Here is a 17,413-nt window from a genome sequence, read left to right as displayed (position 1 = left end):
GAGGAAAAGGGGTGTCACTGGGGTGACCCAGCCCGGTTGTCCCCAACGCTAAGGACAACACCTTGCCCCAAGGTGGGGCTCTGTTGGGTGGCAGTGGCAGCCCAGGACCCTTCCCATCCCTCCCCTTTAGTAGTGGGTGGGTCACAGCCCACAGCCCCCCATCCCAGGAGGGAGAAACACCTCACCTAGAAACCAACCACCTCCCGGGGGGGGGGGCGAGGGGTGCCGGCCCCCCGGCAGTGAGGCTGTCTTGCTTTGGGCTGGTGTCTGTGTCCCCCTGCCCTGTTCCCCCCCAGCCCTGCCTCGGTTTCTTTTCTGTCTGTCCGACGCCCGCTCGCGCGCTCTTGATATGGTTTTCAGTTGAGTATTTTGTAAGATGTTACCGATGTTCCGTCCTTGTATAAATAAAACTGTTTCTGGCAATACCCGGCGGCGCCCCGCTGCATTTTGGGGGGGCCCCGGGGGGGAGTAAGTGGGAGTGCTGGGGCTCTGTGTCCCCTTTCCTGAACCTGTCGGAGCAGGACAGACATTCCCAGGGCTTTGTGGTTGCCCTGTGTGCCTCAGTTTTCCCACCTGCAGCAACAGGGCAGCCCTTTGCCATCCAGCCAGCAGCGGGGGCTCCATCCACCCCACCACCCCCCAGCCCAGGTGCTGCCCTCCCCCGGGGGTCCCCAGCCCAGCCTGTGTCCCCCCTCTCTGAAGAACTTGGGGCTGGCAGGTTGGTAACGGTGCCTTTATTTGGTTAGAAACAGGGTGGCCCTTCCAGCCAGGGCGCTACAGTGGGGATCCGGCGTGGGGGATCCCAGCGCCTTCCCCTTCCTGTGCCAGCGGGGGAAACCAAACTGGGAGAACTGGGGCAGCTGGAAGGGGGCAGAGTGGGGGAGTGGAAGGTGGTGCCATTTGTCAGGGACCCCAAGGCTGGGGATGTCCCTGTGCTGTGCCCCCAGACCTGCTGGGCATGGGGCACCCCCAGCTCTGCCCCCCACCTGCCCCGTGCTGAGGGGTCCCACTTCCCAGGGGGGCAGCAGTGCTGTTAGCACAGCAAGGGTTAAACTGGCCTGTGGTCCTAAGGAGGTGATGGGGGGTGCCCTCCTGCTGTGAAGCTGGTGGCCGCTCAGGCCAGAAGCCACCTACAATGGGCACAGCCAAGGGCAGAGCCAGGAGGGCATGGAACCCACCAGGACATGGTGGGGACCCCTAATCAGTGTGGGGGGAGCCCTGCGGGCGGCTGAGGGAGAGGACGAGCCGGGGCAGGAGAGATGTCACCAGCCAGGGCCCGGTGGCATACTTGAGGAAGCTGGTGCTGTACCACAGGGTCACATCCGTGGGCTGCAGCAGCTGGTGCAGGCCCTGCATGGCTACCAAGGCCAGCATGGCACTGGCCACACGCTGCCAGGGGTCCAGCTGCTCACCCTGCTGCAGGGGGGAAGCCGGCGGCCAGCCCCAGCCCCAGGGCACTGCCGGTGTCACGGCAGATGGAGGCAAAGGGCCGGGTGTCAAGGCGGAGCCAGGTGGGGCTGGAGCACCATTTGGTGGCCAAGTGGATGGACCTGTGGCAGGGGGAGAGGGGTTGGGGGGCAGAGCTCTGGGGCTAGCCCCCCACCAGCCTAGGGGGCAGATCCCTGGGGTTAGCCCCCGCAGCCAGGCACTCACCAGTCAATGTCGATGCCGGCGGCGATCACCATGCTGTGCAGGGCGAGGGAGCTGAGCAGCAGGGCCAGCGCAGCAGCCACGAAGAAGCCCGGGGTGCGGGTGGCCGGGGGTGCGAGCCTGCAGCCCCCAGCCCAGGGCTGCCCCTGGATGGTGAGGACAGGCAGGCTGGGGTTCTGGGACGGATGGGGGCGGCTCAAGGGACGAGGAAGGAGCCCAAAATAACCTGGCCCAGGGCAGGTGTTGGGCTCCGGGTGGAGGGACCGCATGTTCCCCGGCTCACCTGCCAGGGTGCCACAGACCACCTGATGGGGGAAGTGGGCCAAGATGAAGACGCGCGAGAGCCCCACGGCCAGCAGCAGCAGAGTGTAGGCACCAAAGGGGGCCAGCTTCACCACCAGGCTGGAAGGCAAGGGGAGGGTCAGCAGCCGGGAGGCAGCCACTGGGTCCAGCTTAGTGGTCCTGAGTGTGTTGTGCCGGGCAGGGCAGGGCTGGCCCCGCTTGGCAGGAGGAATGAGTAAAGCACAGGTGAAAAAGGCAAAAAAAAGCACGTTGGTGGGGTGGGAGGGGGCTTTATGAGGGTCTCCAGAGTTTTGCAGCCTGTTGCTACAGCAGGCAGAGCTGTCAGGGTAGAGCTATGTTCCCCAGGAGCTGCTCTGCTGGGAGGGGAAGACATCCTTCCCACTGCCCCCGTGGCTGCTGCCTGCTGAGGAAGGGTCCCACATCACACCTCCCTCTTCCCAAAAGTTCTCTGGAGATTTCCAAGCGCCGGCTTCCCCGTTCTGGGACTCACCTCCTGGACTGTCTGGATGCCAGCTCTGTCAGAGCAGTGACAAGCGGCCAGAGGGCTGCCCCCGTGATCATGCAGTGGCCGGAGGGGCTCCCTGCAAAGAGGAAGCACAGGACGCTTGACACGGTGGGTTGGGGGGGAGCATGTCCCAACACGGCGAATGCCCGAGGTCACCCGGGAGAGCTGGGGACCCATCTGCTGGGTCTAACCCTCGCGGCTGGGCAGCCCCGCCAGAACCCTACACTCCCTCCTGGCTGCCAGCCACCGCCGGTGCGGGGAGCTTGGCTAGAGGATGAGGATGGAACAAGCTGCTGCCTGGGGATGATGATCACCCGCCCAAAAAAAACAGGCAGGGATGCGGGCTCCGTGGGCAGGGGAGGCCAGGCAGACTGGGCGAGCAAGGTGCCCTGGTGCCCACGGCCAGCAGACTCTCCTGTGGGTTTCCTGGCCCTGGAGCCATCTGTGCCTCGTGCGCCATGCCAGCAGCCGTGGCGCCCGGCCCGCTCCCCGCCGCTCGCTCATTTGCTTTGCTGCGAGGCGCTGGCTGATGGATGGCTTTCCCCTTAGCGCGTCCTGCCAGCCTGGCAGCAGCCTCCAGCCAAAGCACTCGCATCCGGGTGGGGCCTCCCAGCTCCTGCAGCCCTTCCCTAGGGGTCCCGGGGCCTGCCGGAGACGCAAAGAAAAGCTTTCATCTGTAACTCACCTGGTCCAGTTTCACAGGAGACAGGGAATTGGCGCAGCGTGAGCAGCTGCTTACTGGTGAGCCCTGACTCGTGAACCCACCAGAAAGGGCGCTCCCCAAACAAGAACCTGGTGGGGAGAGAAACCACAGAGCAGTGAACGCCCAAATGTGGCCCAGCAGCTTTGCTGCCCACCCCAGTGGGCCCAAGGGCTGAAGCCGGCAGCAGGAGGGCAGGATCCCTGCCAGTTCTTATGGCTCCCGGGCTTTTTTCTGCCATGAATGCCTGGCAGATGTGTTACTACGGCTCGGATGACCTGCAGAAACGCGCAGGCAAGGAGCAGCACGTGTCTCTGCCTGCCGAGCGGAGCCCGTGGTTGTATTTCTGCTACTGTGAACACGCTACCGCTCAGCCCTTGGGGTGTCACCAGGTGTGACAGGGACCCTGTGACTCCCGCTCTCCCCTCACCATTTGAGGACCACGTTGAGCCACTCTGACACCAGGCCAATCCACAGCACCGACACTCCCACCTTGCGGTCAAGAAAATAGGCAATAGGGAAGCAGATGGTGAAGACGCATTTGGGATCAGCCAGGGAGGTCACGGAGATCCAGAACTTTTCCAGCCAGGGTGGCCCAGACTGCAGTGCCTCTGCGAAGTGGATCCCGGTGGTGTGCAGGGCATCCATCCTGCCGGGCTGGGGGCAAAGAGGGAGCGTTATTGCTCAGTCCACAGCACAGAGTCCGACTGAGGGGCAGCGATCTCAGGAAGGGGGTGTGAGGTGGCTCCCTGGGGTGGTGTCACGCTGCGGCCAGCTCCCACTCTCGGCGTGATCCCGAGGGACAGGCGCCCCGGTGCTTGATGCCCGTGCTGGCACAGCTTCAGGGAGCCGCTCGTCACCGGCAGTTTGCCTGCGAGGGACTCTCTATCTTCTCATCCCACCCCCGCGGCTCAGAGGGTCCCGGTGGTGCCGCGGCAGGGATGGCGGTGCAGGGCTGCCTGCTGAGGGGCTGCCCACCGATGGGTGCTCCAGGCTGACCTGGCACAGGACGTCCTGGGGGTCTCAACATGGGGGTCACTGGAGCAGCCAGGCTGCCCTGAGGAGCCCTGGCCTCCCTGGGGCTGGTGCTGGGCCTGCCCGGGGCCCCCCTGGAGCGGGCCTGGGGGCTCCCTGTAGTGGGCCCAGGGCCTCCCTGGAGCGGGCCTGGGGTCTCTCCAGGGCCTCCCTGGAGCGGGCCTGGGGTCCCTGGGGTCTCTCTGGGGGGTCCCTGAGGTGCCCCCAAGCCTGCCTAGGCCTGGCCTGGGCCCTGGGCCTGCCGGTGCCGCCTGCCCCGCGGGGGCCACCCCGGCACGGTGTGCCCGGGATGGATGGGGGGGTGGGGGGGTGGGGGTGACCCTGCCGCCGCCCCCCGCCCTCCGCGCCGCTCCCGCTCTCACCGGGCCCGCTCCCGCCTACACCCCCCGGCATCCCCCGCGGCACGGGCCGGCTACGGGGCGGCGCGAGGCACCGGCGCCCCCCCCGCGCGCTCCCCTCCCACGGCCAAGGTCACCCCGCCCCTCGTCGCGCGCGGTGACGTCGCGCGGCCCCGCCCCGCCGCGCCTGGCCGAGGCGAGCCGCGGCGGCCGCTGCGGGCTGAGAGAAGATGGCGGCGCCGGGCGAGTACTTCAGCGTGGGCAGCCAGGTGTCGTGCCGCACCTGCCAGGAGCAGCGCCTGCAGGGCGAGGTCGTCGCTTTCGACTACCCCAGCAAGATGCTGGCGCTCAGTATCCCTTCGGCAGCGCCGGGCCGGGCCCGCCGCGCCCCGCCACGGCCCGCCCGGGCCTCCGCCGCCCGCCCGCCCGCCCGCCCGGCGGCGGGGTTCCTGAGGGGAGCGGAGGGGGACGGCTGGCGGGGGGAACGGGGCGCCGGGGGAGGGGGGGTGGGGCTGGAGGAGCCGCGGGTTGGGGTTACCGGTGCGGGACTGGGGTTACCGGTGCGGGACTGGGGCGCCCTATAGGGAGGTCTCGGGAGGGGTGAGGAGCCCTGCAGGGAGGTTACTGGGGGGGCTGTAGGGAGGGCTGGGGGGCGGTGAGCAGCCCTGTAGCTGAGCTTGGGGTGGGGAGTGGGGTGCCCTGTAGGGAGGTTTTGGGGGAGCGAGGAGCCCCATAGTGGGGTTACTGGTGAGCTAGGGTGCCCTGTAGTGGGGTTACTGGGCACGGGTGTTATATAGGGTTCTGGGGGGGAGCCCTGTAGTGTAGCTTGTGGGGTGAGTAGCTCCATAGAGGCCTGTGGATGGGGGTCTCCCACTGGGCTGGGGGGTTCAGGGAGGATAGGGGAGTCCTGGGAGGGGGGAACTGTCTTGGGGGAAATCTTGATGGCAGGAGGAGCTTAGGGGGTGCTTGGGAGGAGGCTGGGTACCTCTTTGGAGGTGCAGAGGGAGGCCTTGGAGGTGCATAGGTGAGGTCCTGTGCAGTGGGCAGGGCCTGGTGGGGTTTAGGGAGGATGGGGTGAAGCCTGGGGGATGGGATCCCATAGGAGGTATTAGTGTAATGGGAGACAGGAGACCCCTGCGGGGTTTGGCAGGGTGGGAGACCTCAGCGGGCCTGTGGGGGTTTAAGGGGAGACCACAGGGGCAAGGCAAGGCCCTCTGAGGGTAGGGGGGGCCTGTGGCGTTTAGGAGAGGTTTGGGGACCCGTGTGAGAGGAACCCTATGGGGCAGCCCCGGGGGGTGAGGGCGGGGGGCTGGTGGGTGTACCAGGAGAAGTGCCCTGTGTCTGGGGGAGGAAAGAGGCTGGCAGGGCACTCTGGGGCTGCCCCAGGCCTCATGTGGAGGAGAGGCAGGAAGACAATGCTCAGGGGTTTAAAATATAAATACATATGCATGTGTGCACAAGGATGTGCTTGTGTTTTTAACCTGCAAGTAAGGTGAAAGCACCAAGCTGTCGGACAACCGCAGAGCTGAGGAAGGTGGATGCTCAGCCCAGGGACTGGTGTTGGAAGGGGGCTGGAAGAGTGCTCAGGGTCCCTGGGGCGGGTTCTGGAGGGAATGAGGGAGGGAGGGAGGAGCTGTGAGAGGGCTTCGTGTCTGGATCTGAGAAGAGGGATAGGAAAAGCCCTGCTGGGTGCCTGGGCACGATGCAGTGCTAGAGGGGAATGGGGAACCCTGTCCCGGGCTGAGCTCCTGCTCGTGCTGGTGCAGTTCAGGTAGGAGAAGCTCCCCAGGCCCCAGTGGTGGCTGCAGGAAAGTCTTAAACAATGTCCAACAGGTTGGCTTAGTGCGTCACGTTGCCAGTCTGCTCCAGAAGAGGACAAGACAGCTCCTCTTCTGGCTTTGTCCCAGGTCTGGCTCTTCCTTCCAAAGCTGGGATGCTCCATCTCATCCCTCTGAAGGAAGAGACCAGAGTTCCCTGGGCATCCCTTGTTTTCTCTCCTTTATTGGAAGGTGTTTGCTAGGGAGGGCTTCACCTGCACAGCCGGGCTTGGGCGGGATGGGAAGAGAGGAAAAGTGACTCCTGCATCTTCTTGAGGAGGAGACAGCGCTGGCATGGAGGAGCGTCTCTGTGCCATGCTCCCTGCTCCTTCCAGCAGGTGAGGGAACAGAGGGCTAACAGCACGGCCTCCTGGGGAACAGATTGTGCAGAAATTTGTCAGCTCTAGAAGATTTTTTTTCTGGAGGTGGTGCACTGTTGTCTCATTTACACTTCCCAGTTGTGCTGTGATACTGCCACAGCAAACCTCACGGCGTTCAAGGTGCCACCCAGAAGGTGTGCGAGGGCGAGGAGGCCTTTCCCTGGGAACCACCGAGTAGCTCCTCTTCCATCCACGCCAGGGCCTGCTCCCAGGGAAGCTCTGGCTTAGCCACTGCCTGCAAGAGGAAACAGTTATGGTATAAAAGGTGCAAATTTGAGGTGCGGCGGTTGTTCCAGATCACTTCCCCATGCAGACCAGCATTTGTTGGATGGTGCTTGTGGTGGAGCAGGGAGGCAGGTGGCACCGCAGCTGGGGCCCAGCAGCAGCACTTCTGCACCTCTCTGGCTAGTCAGGACTAAATTGCTTTTTTGGAGGTGACCACATATTATCCCAGGCTGTGTGTGTTCTGGGTACGGTGGTTGTTGGCTGGAAAACTTGTTCTATAGTTAGGAAAACTGAATCAGCATTAAACAGGTCCAAGAAGAGATGGGTGCTGCTGTTGGGGTCTCACAGGTGACCCCATGCTTGGCTGAGCAGGGGCAGGGGTGATGGAGGAACTCCCTGAAAACCGAATGTTTTCCTGGTTTGCTCCTGGACAGCTCTGTGTATCAGGGCTGCAAGTGTCTCCATCTAGATTTGTTTTCCTTAATGTTTTTTCCTCTCCAGAATGCCCCTCTTCCAGTGGAAAGCCTAATCACGCAGATATCCTGCTTGTAAACTTACAGTATGTTTCAGAAGTGGAAATAATTAATGACCGCACGGAAACACCTCCTCCTTTAGCTTCACTCAATGTTAGCAAGGTAAGAACCTGCCCTTGTGGACTCGGAGGCGTTTGCTCCTGGGAGGGAGGGATTCGTATAGGGATGTGTCCTGGTTTCAGGATGTTAACGCCTTTTCTCCTGTTGGGGATGAGGTAGCTTTTAAACTTTAAATCGCGTGCTTTAATCACGACTTACCGGAGCTCTGTTAAGGATTTAGGTGCTGATATTTTGGGTGTGTTGAGTCTCTGTAACCTGCTGCTGGGGGCTTCTGTAGCGAGGCCTCAGGCAGCTGACCCTCTCTGCTTTGGGGTTGCTCAGCAAGGGAGCTGAGATCCTGGGTGAGAGAGCGGGAACCCCCAGCTTTGTTTTATCAAGAAACAGTCCTCGTGAGTGTGAATGAGGGACCGAGCGCTGTGCTTGCTTGGGGAGCTGATCCTGTTGCTGCACTCAGCTCCCCTGGGCTCCTGCACACCCTTGGTCTGTATTTGCTCTAGCATTGGCTGGAGTCGCCAGCGCAGTCCTACCACGTAGAATTAAGTGCCTGGGTGATGCTGTGTCCTCCTGTTAAAGCACTGAGAGCTTGGTCAACGGCTCTGCCCTGTTGCCCTCCTTGGAGGTTGCTCTGCTGTGTGCCAGCCTGCTGCAGCAGGAGTAAATGTGGGGCATGCAGGTGTAAGTTGCTGCCTGAAATGCTGGCCGCGAATTTCAGCACTGGGACATGGGAGTGGTTTAAGTAACACTGAGGCTGAAAAACACCTTTTCACTCGGGGAGAAGTCTGGTGGTCTTGATCCTCCTGGTTCCGTGGCATCCCCAGTGCCTTTGCTAGAGGGACATGGTGCTTCGCTGGCTGGAGAGAAGGGAAGATGGAGCCTTTCATAACCATGCAACAGGTTCTTCCCCTGACAGCAAATGACTCTAATGCTAAAATCAAAACCTTCCAGAGAAGATGGGCGTAGCTGAAACTGGTACTCTGCTTAACCTAGCTCCTCCTGGGTGCTCTCTGCCATGATCCCATGTTAAGAACGCACTAGAGCACTCTTTGTGCTCCTGTGGATGATGCTAGGTGAGGTTTGTGCTTTGATGGGCGCCTTCGCTGCCTGCAGCCCGCTCTCCATGTGGATGTTGGTTGTCTTCAGAAACAGAATGATTTGGGGTGAAGCTGAATGGTGGCGGAGTGGGCAGGAGCAGTGAAGTGTGCATGCAGTTGGCTGAATTTTGAGGAACTGCTTTTCACATGCTGTTCTGCAGGGGGATCACTTCTGATTCCCAGTGGTGGTGTGGAAAAAGGGAAGGTGAGCTCAAGGCTGGTGTGAAGTGGCTAGAGGTAGCCAGGCTCCAGGGAAGCCAGGTGTGGGGTCTAGCTGTGGGGCTTTTCAGTTGTCACCTCCCTGTCCCATGGGGAAACCTCTCCTGGGCGTCCGTAGCCCCAGTGGGTTCCTTCTTGGTGGATTAGCACCTTGGCAGAGGTCTTAAATGACACAACTGCCGTAAAAATGTGACTGTTCATTGTAATTGGATCAAGTGACATCGCTGGAAGCGCAGCCAGGAGGTGGATGGGCCTGTTGAGAAGAAAATGCCCCATGTGACTTTAAATACTCACTTCAGTCTTCCCAGCATCAAAATAATCGCTGTGGATTTGGTGCGCGGGAAAATAATGAATCAAGTCATCTTCAGCGGATGGAAGTTGGTGTGCAGCCGCCAGTGTGGCTGCAGCCCCATCTCCAGTAACAGGAGGGTTTTTCTACATTGCTCTGACCCACATCTCCTGTCCTGTGAATGTGCAAGCAAGGCGGGGTCTGATGGTGCTGCAGGACTGGAGTATAGATGGCTGATAGTGGCTGTACTGGGAGAAGAAGCTGTTGGTACATGGGAATGCTTGTGTTCCAGGACAAGCCCTTGATGTTCTGGAAGGCCCCGGAGAGCCAGCAGAGCCCCCAGGAGATGCATGACCCTGCCTGGTCCTCAGTGGAGAGGAAAATGTTGGGACCAGAAGACTTGCTGAGCTTGGAAGGCAGCAGGATCTGGCCGTGGGGGGCCCAGCATGGCGGGGGTCTGAGCCCTTCTCGGAAGAGGGCAGGGGTGCAGGCTGGCTGTGGTGGAAGGTACAGGCAGGAGGAGAAGCGGAGTGTCGGCTGCGGGTAGCTGTTGTGAGGCTGCTGCGGGAGGGGTATCCTGTCCACACTGCAGATTCCCCTGGGGGAGACTTCAGGAGGGCTGCAGGGTGAAAACTGTGTGGGAGGAATGCTTCTGAACCTGGGCGTGGGAAGGAGGGAGACACGTGGCTTGGCTCCGGCAGCTGGGGGGGCGGTGAGGGGCCAGCGAGGAGGCAGCGCTGGTGTGACAGAGGGCTGACAGCAGTTCAGCCCAGAGATGGCTGAGCTCGAGGTTTCCTGCTGCCGGCAATGGGTGCGCAGGGGAGGTGGCACTGAAGAGGCTGGGGACACCAGCCTGCCCTGTGGGGCTGGCACCTGCCTGGGGACCCCACAGCTGAGCACCGTTCTGTGGCACAGCCATCCATAGCCATACTGGGGAGAGGTCAGCTGCCTGGTTTTGGAGGGATCCCCTTGACTTGCTGCCTGGGATACACTGTGCTTGGCTCTTCTCAACAGGCTGCCAGCACCTGAGCAGGATGGGGGCCATCCCGGTGGCAGGGGCCCGTGGCACGGTGCTGGTGCTTGGCAGCCCTCACTGTCTCTTCTTGCCACGTGCTGTGTTTTCTGTCATTCACATGGACGTGAATAGGGAAGTGACTCATTCATTCATGCCGCCGTCGAACAAGGTGTGTATCTGAGTCTCTTCAATGGCCCTGGCGCCTTCAGGTGCTCGCTGCAAGGGGGAGTGAAGCCGTGCAGTGAGCAAGGAGGGTATTTTGAATGCTTGAATTGGAGAGGCTGGAAGTGGGAGACTCGGTGTGTCTGGTTTGTTTCTTGTCAAGGGCTAGTAGTGGTGAATGGAGAGAGCGCATCCTATTGCAGGGGAAAGGCAAGAGCGTAGGGACCCTGGGTCTTGGCACTCAGTTAATAAACTAACCAGCGTTGCGAGTGAGTAGGCTCTGGGTGAGGGCTGATGTGCTCCAGCCAGAAGCAGGAGGATGAGTTTGGGTTTTGTTGATACTGAGGTCTAGGAGCGCTTGATGAAGTAACGTAGGGATGCTGTCCGTGGTGGCAACACATGAGGGGCTGCTCTTCATCTGCACCTCTCCAGGGTTTTCCATCTTCCCATGGTGGCTTCTTGTCACCCACCTCCTCACAGGGCTGTCCCCAAAGCTGGACCTGTCTGTCTCGGCATGCAGATCTCCTGGGACTTGTGAGCAGGCAGGGAAGGAGGAGCTGATGCAGCCGCTGTTTTGAGCTGGAGGAGCATCCTGAGGCCTGGGAAAGCAGGAGTGTTAAAACTGGACAAAGCAGTTCTGAACATCAGATGGGAAGGGCTGCGGGGAGGGGGCTGCTGGGTGGGAAGGAGATCTGCTGGGGGGAGCCTGTGGTGGGCTCAGTAGGGAGGTTCACGTGCCCCGTGCTGCGTTTGTGGCCCATTGGCGTTGTGTCAGAGGGGCTGCAGCAGTGCAGGCAATGGAGTTGGGGGAGAACTGGGTAATGCTGGTGCTGGTGGGCAGCCCTGGTTGGGTGAAGGTGAAGTGTCGGTGTGGCCCCAGAGAAGGCTAGTGGTCGTCGCATGGGTGACTCGGATGCAGGAAAACTTACTGGGGAACATTGTGCCCAGTCTTACAAACCAGTTTGGAATCCTGGCAGTCTTGGACAGAGCAATTCCTATGTGGAACGGGGCAGGTGGCTTCAGGGACAGCTTCTGCAGGACCTGCAGAAGGATCCTGCCCCCCAGTTAAGGCTTCCCTGGCTTACCAGGAGGCCGAGGAGCACGTGGCGAGCAGCCGCCCAAACAAAGCTGTGGTGAGCCCTGCTCACGCCTGGGCACGGCGTGGGGACGCAGGGGCTGTGGCTGCCGTTGCAGGAGACGGGCTGGCTGGGATGGAGACAGCCATCCCTTTGCTGCAGAGTGTCCCTGCTCAGTGGGAGTTTGGGCTTTCCGTACCCAGCCAGGGCTTTAGAAGGGGTGAAGCCATCCTCAGGCAGCATGGAGAAAGCCAGTCTGGCTTGGGGAGCGCTCGGAGGCACGAGGCCGTTCCGGGAGGAGGAGGAGGAAGAGAAGGGCGGCGTGGGCGGCAGTGCTAGTGTGGCTCTTCCACTGTGGCAGCTCCAGCTGGGAAGAGGCGGCGTGTCCAGCACCGCCTGCCCATCTCCTGTTTCCAGGCAGCTGCCGCTCCCGGCCGGCCGTGGGATTGAACGAGGGTTGCCAGCGTTGGGGTTTCCCCTCTCTACGCAGCAGCCTGCCAGCGTAATCGCGCTTCCCCGCACAGGGACGTTGTGAGCTGCTGGAGCTACTCCCACAGAACCCATTCTGCTGGGTTTTTGTGGAACAGAATAACTGCTCCGGGATAAAGTTGCTCTAATTCCTGCATGGTCTGTATGGAGGCATTTACACCCTGCAAGCCCTAACGTAATGGTTACTCTGGGCTTGTCTTTCCTATCTGCATCCCCTAAACAGCAAGCAGTGGGAAGGTGGTTTGGACCTAAAATGCAGCAATTAATTCAGAAAAGGCAGAGGGGAAAGTGATGTTTGTGCATCTGGCCCCTGGCAGCTGGTTTCTTCTCTGTGCCTGAACCAGGGGGTGTGAAAAGATGGTGCCCACATCCCTGAAATATTAGGGAGGGGGGAAAAAAGACTCAAAAAGGATTTAAGCTGTGATCTGAAATCTGTGCGATGCTCTGTAACATATGGACAAAGCTGTGGTGGGAAGGTGGAGATTGCAGGCTCATTGCTACCCTGGTTTAACTGGCGAGCCGGATGGTCAGCAGCAGAACTGTGTCTGCAGGGGACACCTGTGTCCCCTTAGAGCTCTTGAGGCTGCTCAGGCGGTGCTCAGCCAAGCTCCCTCCCTCTTTGTCTCCCCTCCAGCTTGCCAACAAAGCACGGACGGAGAAGGAAGAGAAGATGAGCCAGGCGTATGCAATTAGTGCTGGTGTCTCTCTGGAGGGGCAGCAGCTCTTCCAGACTATACACAAGACGTAAGTCCCCTCATCGGTGCCTCCTGCTCTCTGCCTCAGCCACCTGCGCTGCTGCCTTGGAGTTGCTCGTATCCTTGTTGTTTCCTGGGGTGCTTTTGCATTGGTGGGTCACTCAGACTCGCCACAAAATGCTGCTGGTGTGTCCTGGGATGTGCCGGCCAGAGCCACACAGCCCTTGGGCAGGTGTAGGAGAGAGGAGGGCTCCCTGCCCTTCGGGCACTCACCAGCCACATGCCCATCACCGTGGGCTTGTGCCCCTCTCTGCTAGGTTACCCAGGAGATGCTGGGTGGCTTTTGCGCCCACATCGCCCCCGCAGTGAGGTCTGAAGTGGGCAGCAGGACCGCGCTGGGGGTGGGTAGTGGCTTTCAGAGGGGCTGAGGGATGCTGGTGCGCAGCCCGGAGCCCCGGGCAGTTGTGTTCACTGATCCTTTTTCCCTTCCTTGCAGCATTAAAGACTGTAAATGGCAGGAGAAGAACATAGTTGTGATGGAAGAAGTCGTTATTGCCCCTCCCTATCAAGTGGAAAACTGTAAAGGCAAAGAGGGAAGCGCGCTGAGTCACGTACGCAAAATAGTGAGTATGGGCAGGGCGGGTCTGGTGGCATTGGGGCTGCTGGGGACACCAGGGGGGTGTCACATCCCTGGGGGCACCTGCCGTCCCTCCTTGGGTGGACTCGCCCGCCTGCTGCGGATCTCCAGCCCCTCGTGGGGTCCCCTGCCTGCCCCGGGGTTCCCCTGCTTTGGCTAAACCCTCTCTCTATCCACCCCACCCTCCCCGCTGGCAGGTGGAGAAACATTTTCGAGACGTGGAAAGCCAAAAGGTAATGCAGCGTTCACAAGCACAGCAGACACAGAAGGAAACCTCCCTCTCGTCCTGAGGCCCACCTCCTGGCACTGGGGACCCCCACCGCCCGCCACCGGGTCACCGAGGCGGGAGGGCGGCGGCGACGGGGGGCTCAACTTTTATTTCCTTTTTCGAGCTCGTTAATGGGGAGCTTGACCGATTCCAAACCTTAGACTTTAAAACAAACGAGAAAAGAGAATAATTTAAAAGCTCATGCATTACTTGACTAACAGACTTTCTTTTGTCCGCCATGTTTTTTTTCCTACCAGCCAGTCAGACTTTGTTAGTTTTATTTTTTGACCTTTCTTTTCCTTTTTCCTACCCCCCTCCCCTGCTGCCACCCCTTTTCCCCTTTACTTTTCTAAAGGGGGTCTGTCCCTCCCCCTCCCCCATGAACCCCTCCAAAAATAAAAGTAACGAGCTGACTGCGGTGGCTGAACCGGGACCCTTGTGACCAGCGCGGTCTCGTTTTAATTTTGTTTGCACAGGGCAAGGCTTGAATTAGTCTTATTTTTCTTATCTTTAAATATATATATGAATATATATTAAAATGTTCTTTAAATATTTTCTGCTTCTAGCAGTTCTCTCAACCAGGATCGTGGCAAAAAACACCCCCCCCTCCCCCCCTCCCTCGTCCCCAGCCCCCCACCAGCCCCGGGAGCCCGAGGGGGGCTCGGAGGCTGGGGGACGGGGCTGCGGCCCCTCCTGCCCTGCCACCCCCCGCCCTGGACCATGCTGGGGCCTGGCTTGGGGGATTTTCTCCCTTTTATTTTTTTTTGGCCCCTTTTTGATTATTTTTTTTTTATATATTTTTATTTTCTTCTTTTTTTTTGCCATGATCCTTCCCCCCTCCCCTTTTTTGTTTTGTTTTTTAAAATAAATGGATCAAAATCAAACAATTCAAGCCCTGCCTTTAGAAGAGTTAAAAATTAAAAAAAAAAAATTAAAAAAAAGGAAAATTTTTTAGTATTGTTTAGCAAAAACAATAAAACCCGAAATTTTTTTAACCATCACCCGTGTCTGGCGCTCTGCGGGCGGGGCCTCCGCGGGGGTAGGGCCTTCCCGTGTAGGCGGGGCCCGTGGGGCGGGACTTCCGGCGCGGCGCGGCCCTTCCGGTGGGCCGGGCGGCGATGGCGGCGGGCCGCGGGTGGCGGCGGCGGGCGCTGCGGCTGCTGACGGCGGGCGGCGGCGTCCTGCTGACCCGCTTCCCCTTCTGGCACTGCTTCAGCGGGCTGCTGCTCTGCGCCGAGCGCGCCGGCGGGCGGCGGTGCGGGGCGGGGGGGACCTGGGGGGGGCTCGGTGGTTCCTGGGGTCAGTGTGGGGCTGGGGGGAGGAGGGGCGCGAGGGGGTGTGGGGCTGGGGAGGGACTGGGCCTTGGGGGGCTTCTGGGCGGGGTGTGGGGCTGGGGAGGGACTGGGCCTTGGGGGGCTTCTGGGCGGGGTGTGGGGCTGGGGGGGGGCCAGGGGGGCTCCTGGGGTCAGTGTGTGGCTGGGGGGGGCCAGGGGGGCTCCTGGGGGGTGTGGGGCTGCAGGAAAGCAGGAGGGCTCCTGGGGTCAGTGTGGGGCTGGGGGCTGAGGGGCCTGGGCCTTGGGGGGGCTTTTGGGAGGTGTGGGGCCAAGGGAAGGCAGGGGAGCTCCTGGGGCCACTGTGGGGCTGGAGGGCTCCTGGGGTCAGTGTGGGGTTGGGGGGCTCTTGGGGTCACTGTGGTGTTGAGGGGGGCCTGGGGCTGGGGGGCTCCTGGAGTGAGGGGCCAGGTGAAAGGGAGCGTGTGGGTCAGGGGAAGGGCAGAGGGGCCATTGGGGGGCTGGGGGGGCACAGAGGGCTGTGTGGGGCCAGGAGAGGGCTGTGGCAGAGTTTGGGGGTGAGGGGTTTGGGGGGCTGGGGCGAGCCTGCACGGGGGCGTTGGGGGGAGCTGGGGCTGGAGCTGCGGTGCCCCCCAGGAAGCCGGACATCCCGGTCCCCTACCTGTACGTGGACATGGGGGTGGCCGTGCTCTGCGCCAGCTTCATGTCCTTCGGGGTGAAGCGCCGCTGGTTCGCCCTGGGGGCCGCCCTGCAGCTCGCCGTGGCCACCTATGCTGCCCACGTCGGTGGCCATGTCCACTACAGTGACTGGCTGAAGGTGAGAGCCCCCCCACCCCCCTGAGACTCCCCCTCATCCCACCTGGGTCTGGGGGAGCCAGGGGGTGACAGCGGCCCCGGCGCAGGTGCGGATGTACTCCCGGACCATCGCCATCATTGGCGGCTTCCTCATCCTGGCCAGCGGGGCCGGGGAGCTGTACCGCCAGAAGCCACGCAGCCGCTCGCTGCAGTCCACGGGGCAGGTCTTCCTCGGCATCTACCTCATCTGCCAGGTACAGGGGAGGGGGGGAGCACGGGACAGCGGGGGGGCAACAGCCACCTCCTGCTCCCCACACTGCTGCAGGCGGGGGGCTGGATCTACCAGAGGTTTCCTTCCCTGGGGGAGAGGCTTGGGCCAGCGCTACCAATGCCACCAGTGCTGCCAGTGCCACCAGTGGCACCACTGCCACAGCACTGCAACCCCCCTTGTTGCCCCCCCAGGCCTACTCCCTGCAGCACAGCAAGGAGGACCGCCTGGCCTACCTGAACCACCTCCTGGGGGGTGAGCTCGCCCTCCAGCTCCTCTTCATCCTCTACGGCCTCCTGGCCCTTGCCTTTCTCTCTGGCTACTACGTGCGGGCAGCGGCGCAGGTGCTGGCGGTGCTGCTGCCCCTCGCCATCCTGCTCATCGACGGCAACATCGGCTACTGGCACGACTCGCGCCGCGTTGAGTTCTGGAATCAGATGAAGCTCATCGGGCAAAACATCGGCATTTTCGGAGCCGTTGTCATCCTGGCCACTGACGGCTGAGCAAGGCGGCCGCTGGCCAGGACTGCTGGGGGCTGGGCGGGGGGGGGGCAGTTTTTTTAAAGAATCACCGCTATTTATTCTTTTTTTTTATTTGTAAATATTTGATAATTTTGCCAGAGGACGGGGTGGTTGCTGCGCTGGGTGCATGGGGGAGCTGGGGGGGCTCCTGCCTGTGGGGTGCTGGCCACTGTGTGGCCAGGCCTCCTCCCCACCGCGGTGTGGCCCCCCCCCCCAGGTGTATTTTTACTGCTGAGATGAGAAATCTTTTCCGTCATCCCCGGCTGTCTGGGCTGTTGTGTGCTGGCACGGCCGGGCCCTGCTGCTTTAGGGGAGCTGCTTTGGGGGGCTTGGAGGGGAAGCAGTCTCGGGGGGCTGTGGGGAGGGGGGAAGCCCCCTTGGGGGTGCCCAGCCTGCGGTGGAGTGTGGGCAGTGCTGGACAGTGAGTTCTGCTGCCAGTTCCTGCCCATCCTGGGGGCCGCGCCTTGGGGGGGGCTCAGCTTGTGGTTTGCGGCGGGACGTTGTTGTGCCATGGTGGGGCATCATGGTGGGACATGGCGAGGGGCTGGCAGACCCCTGCGGGCCATGTCCACGCTGTCCCTGTCCCCACTGTCCCTGTCCTGCCACCTGGCTGGGCAGGTGTGTGTTGCCCCCCCCTCCCCGCCCCCCCGGCTGGGCAGTGGAAAAGCAAACAGGGGCTGATAAGGGCCTTCCTCTGGGGGGGCACACGTGGGCCCTAAAGTGCCTCCGCCGGAACCGGGGGCCATAAAGTGCGGGGAAGCGGCAGGGCCCTGTTTGCTCTCCCCCAGCTGGGGGGGCCGCGGGGCCCCCTCATCCTCCCAGGACACGACGCCCCCCCCCCCCCCCCCCGGGGATGCCTGGGCTCCGGCAATGCACCTTCAGCCCCAGTCCCTCCTCCTCCTCTAAGCCAGTGGGAGGATGGGGGGCATGCACTGCACAGCCCCTGCCCCCTTGTCCCCTTTGGGTCCCCCGGGGCCACCCTGGCTGGGGGGGGTGGGCGCTGAACCCAGGCCCCCCACCTCTGTGCCCGCTGCGGGGGGCTCCCCCCGC

At 61.6% G+C, this 17,413-nt stretch overlaps 3 protein-coding genes across 3 annotated transcripts; 2 read left to right on the top strand and 1 right to left on the bottom strand.

Moving 5' to 3' along the window:
* Window positions 1-719: 719 nt before the first annotated feature.
* On the bottom strand, window positions 720-4,336 carry G6PC3 (glucose-6-phosphatase catalytic subunit 3). Its single transcript, XM_056362525.1, is given in 8 exon segments — window positions 720-1,428; window positions 1,430-1,550; window positions 1,654-1,760; window positions 1,762-1,796; window positions 1,934-2,052; window positions 2,444-2,534; window positions 3,144-3,250; window positions 3,589-4,336. Coding segments are annotated over 8 exon segments (1,029 nt in total). The 5' UTR covers window positions 3,807-4,336; the 3' UTR covers window positions 720-1,197.
* A 352-nt stretch (window positions 4,337-4,688) lies between these two features.
* On the top strand, window positions 4,689-13,701 carry LSM12 (LSM12 homolog). The gene is made up of 5 exons (XM_056362460.1): window positions 4,689-4,882; window positions 7,455-7,588; window positions 12,522-12,631; window positions 13,079-13,205; window positions 13,417-13,701. The coding sequence occupies exons 1-5, from the start codon at window positions 4,762-4,764 to the stop codon at window positions 13,507-13,509; spliced, it is 585 nt and encodes a 194-aa protein (XP_056218435.1). The 5' UTR covers window positions 4,689-4,761; the 3' UTR covers window positions 13,510-13,701.
* An 873-nt stretch (window positions 13,702-14,574) lies between these two features.
* On the top strand, window positions 14,575-16,619 carry TMEM101 (transmembrane protein 101). The gene is made up of 4 exons (XM_056362459.1): window positions 14,575-14,742; window positions 15,416-15,596; window positions 15,682-15,828; window positions 16,037-16,619. The coding sequence occupies exons 1-4, from the start codon at window positions 14,606-14,608 to the stop codon at window positions 16,343-16,345; spliced, it is 774 nt and encodes a 257-aa protein (XP_056218434.1). The 5' UTR covers window positions 14,575-14,605; the 3' UTR covers window positions 16,346-16,619.
* The last annotated feature ends 794 nt before the right edge of the window (window positions 16,620-17,413 follow it).

This window comes from Falco biarmicus, chromosome 17 (assembly GCF_023638135.1).
Source record: "Falco biarmicus isolate bFalBia1 chromosome 17, bFalBia1.pri, whole genome shotgun sequence".
Taxonomy (NCBI): domain Eukaryota; kingdom Metazoa; phylum Chordata; class Aves; order Falconiformes; family Falconidae; genus Falco; species Falco biarmicus.
The sequence above is the reverse complement of the archived record's forward strand: the minus strand, read 5'-3'. Positions and strand labels throughout refer to the sequence as shown.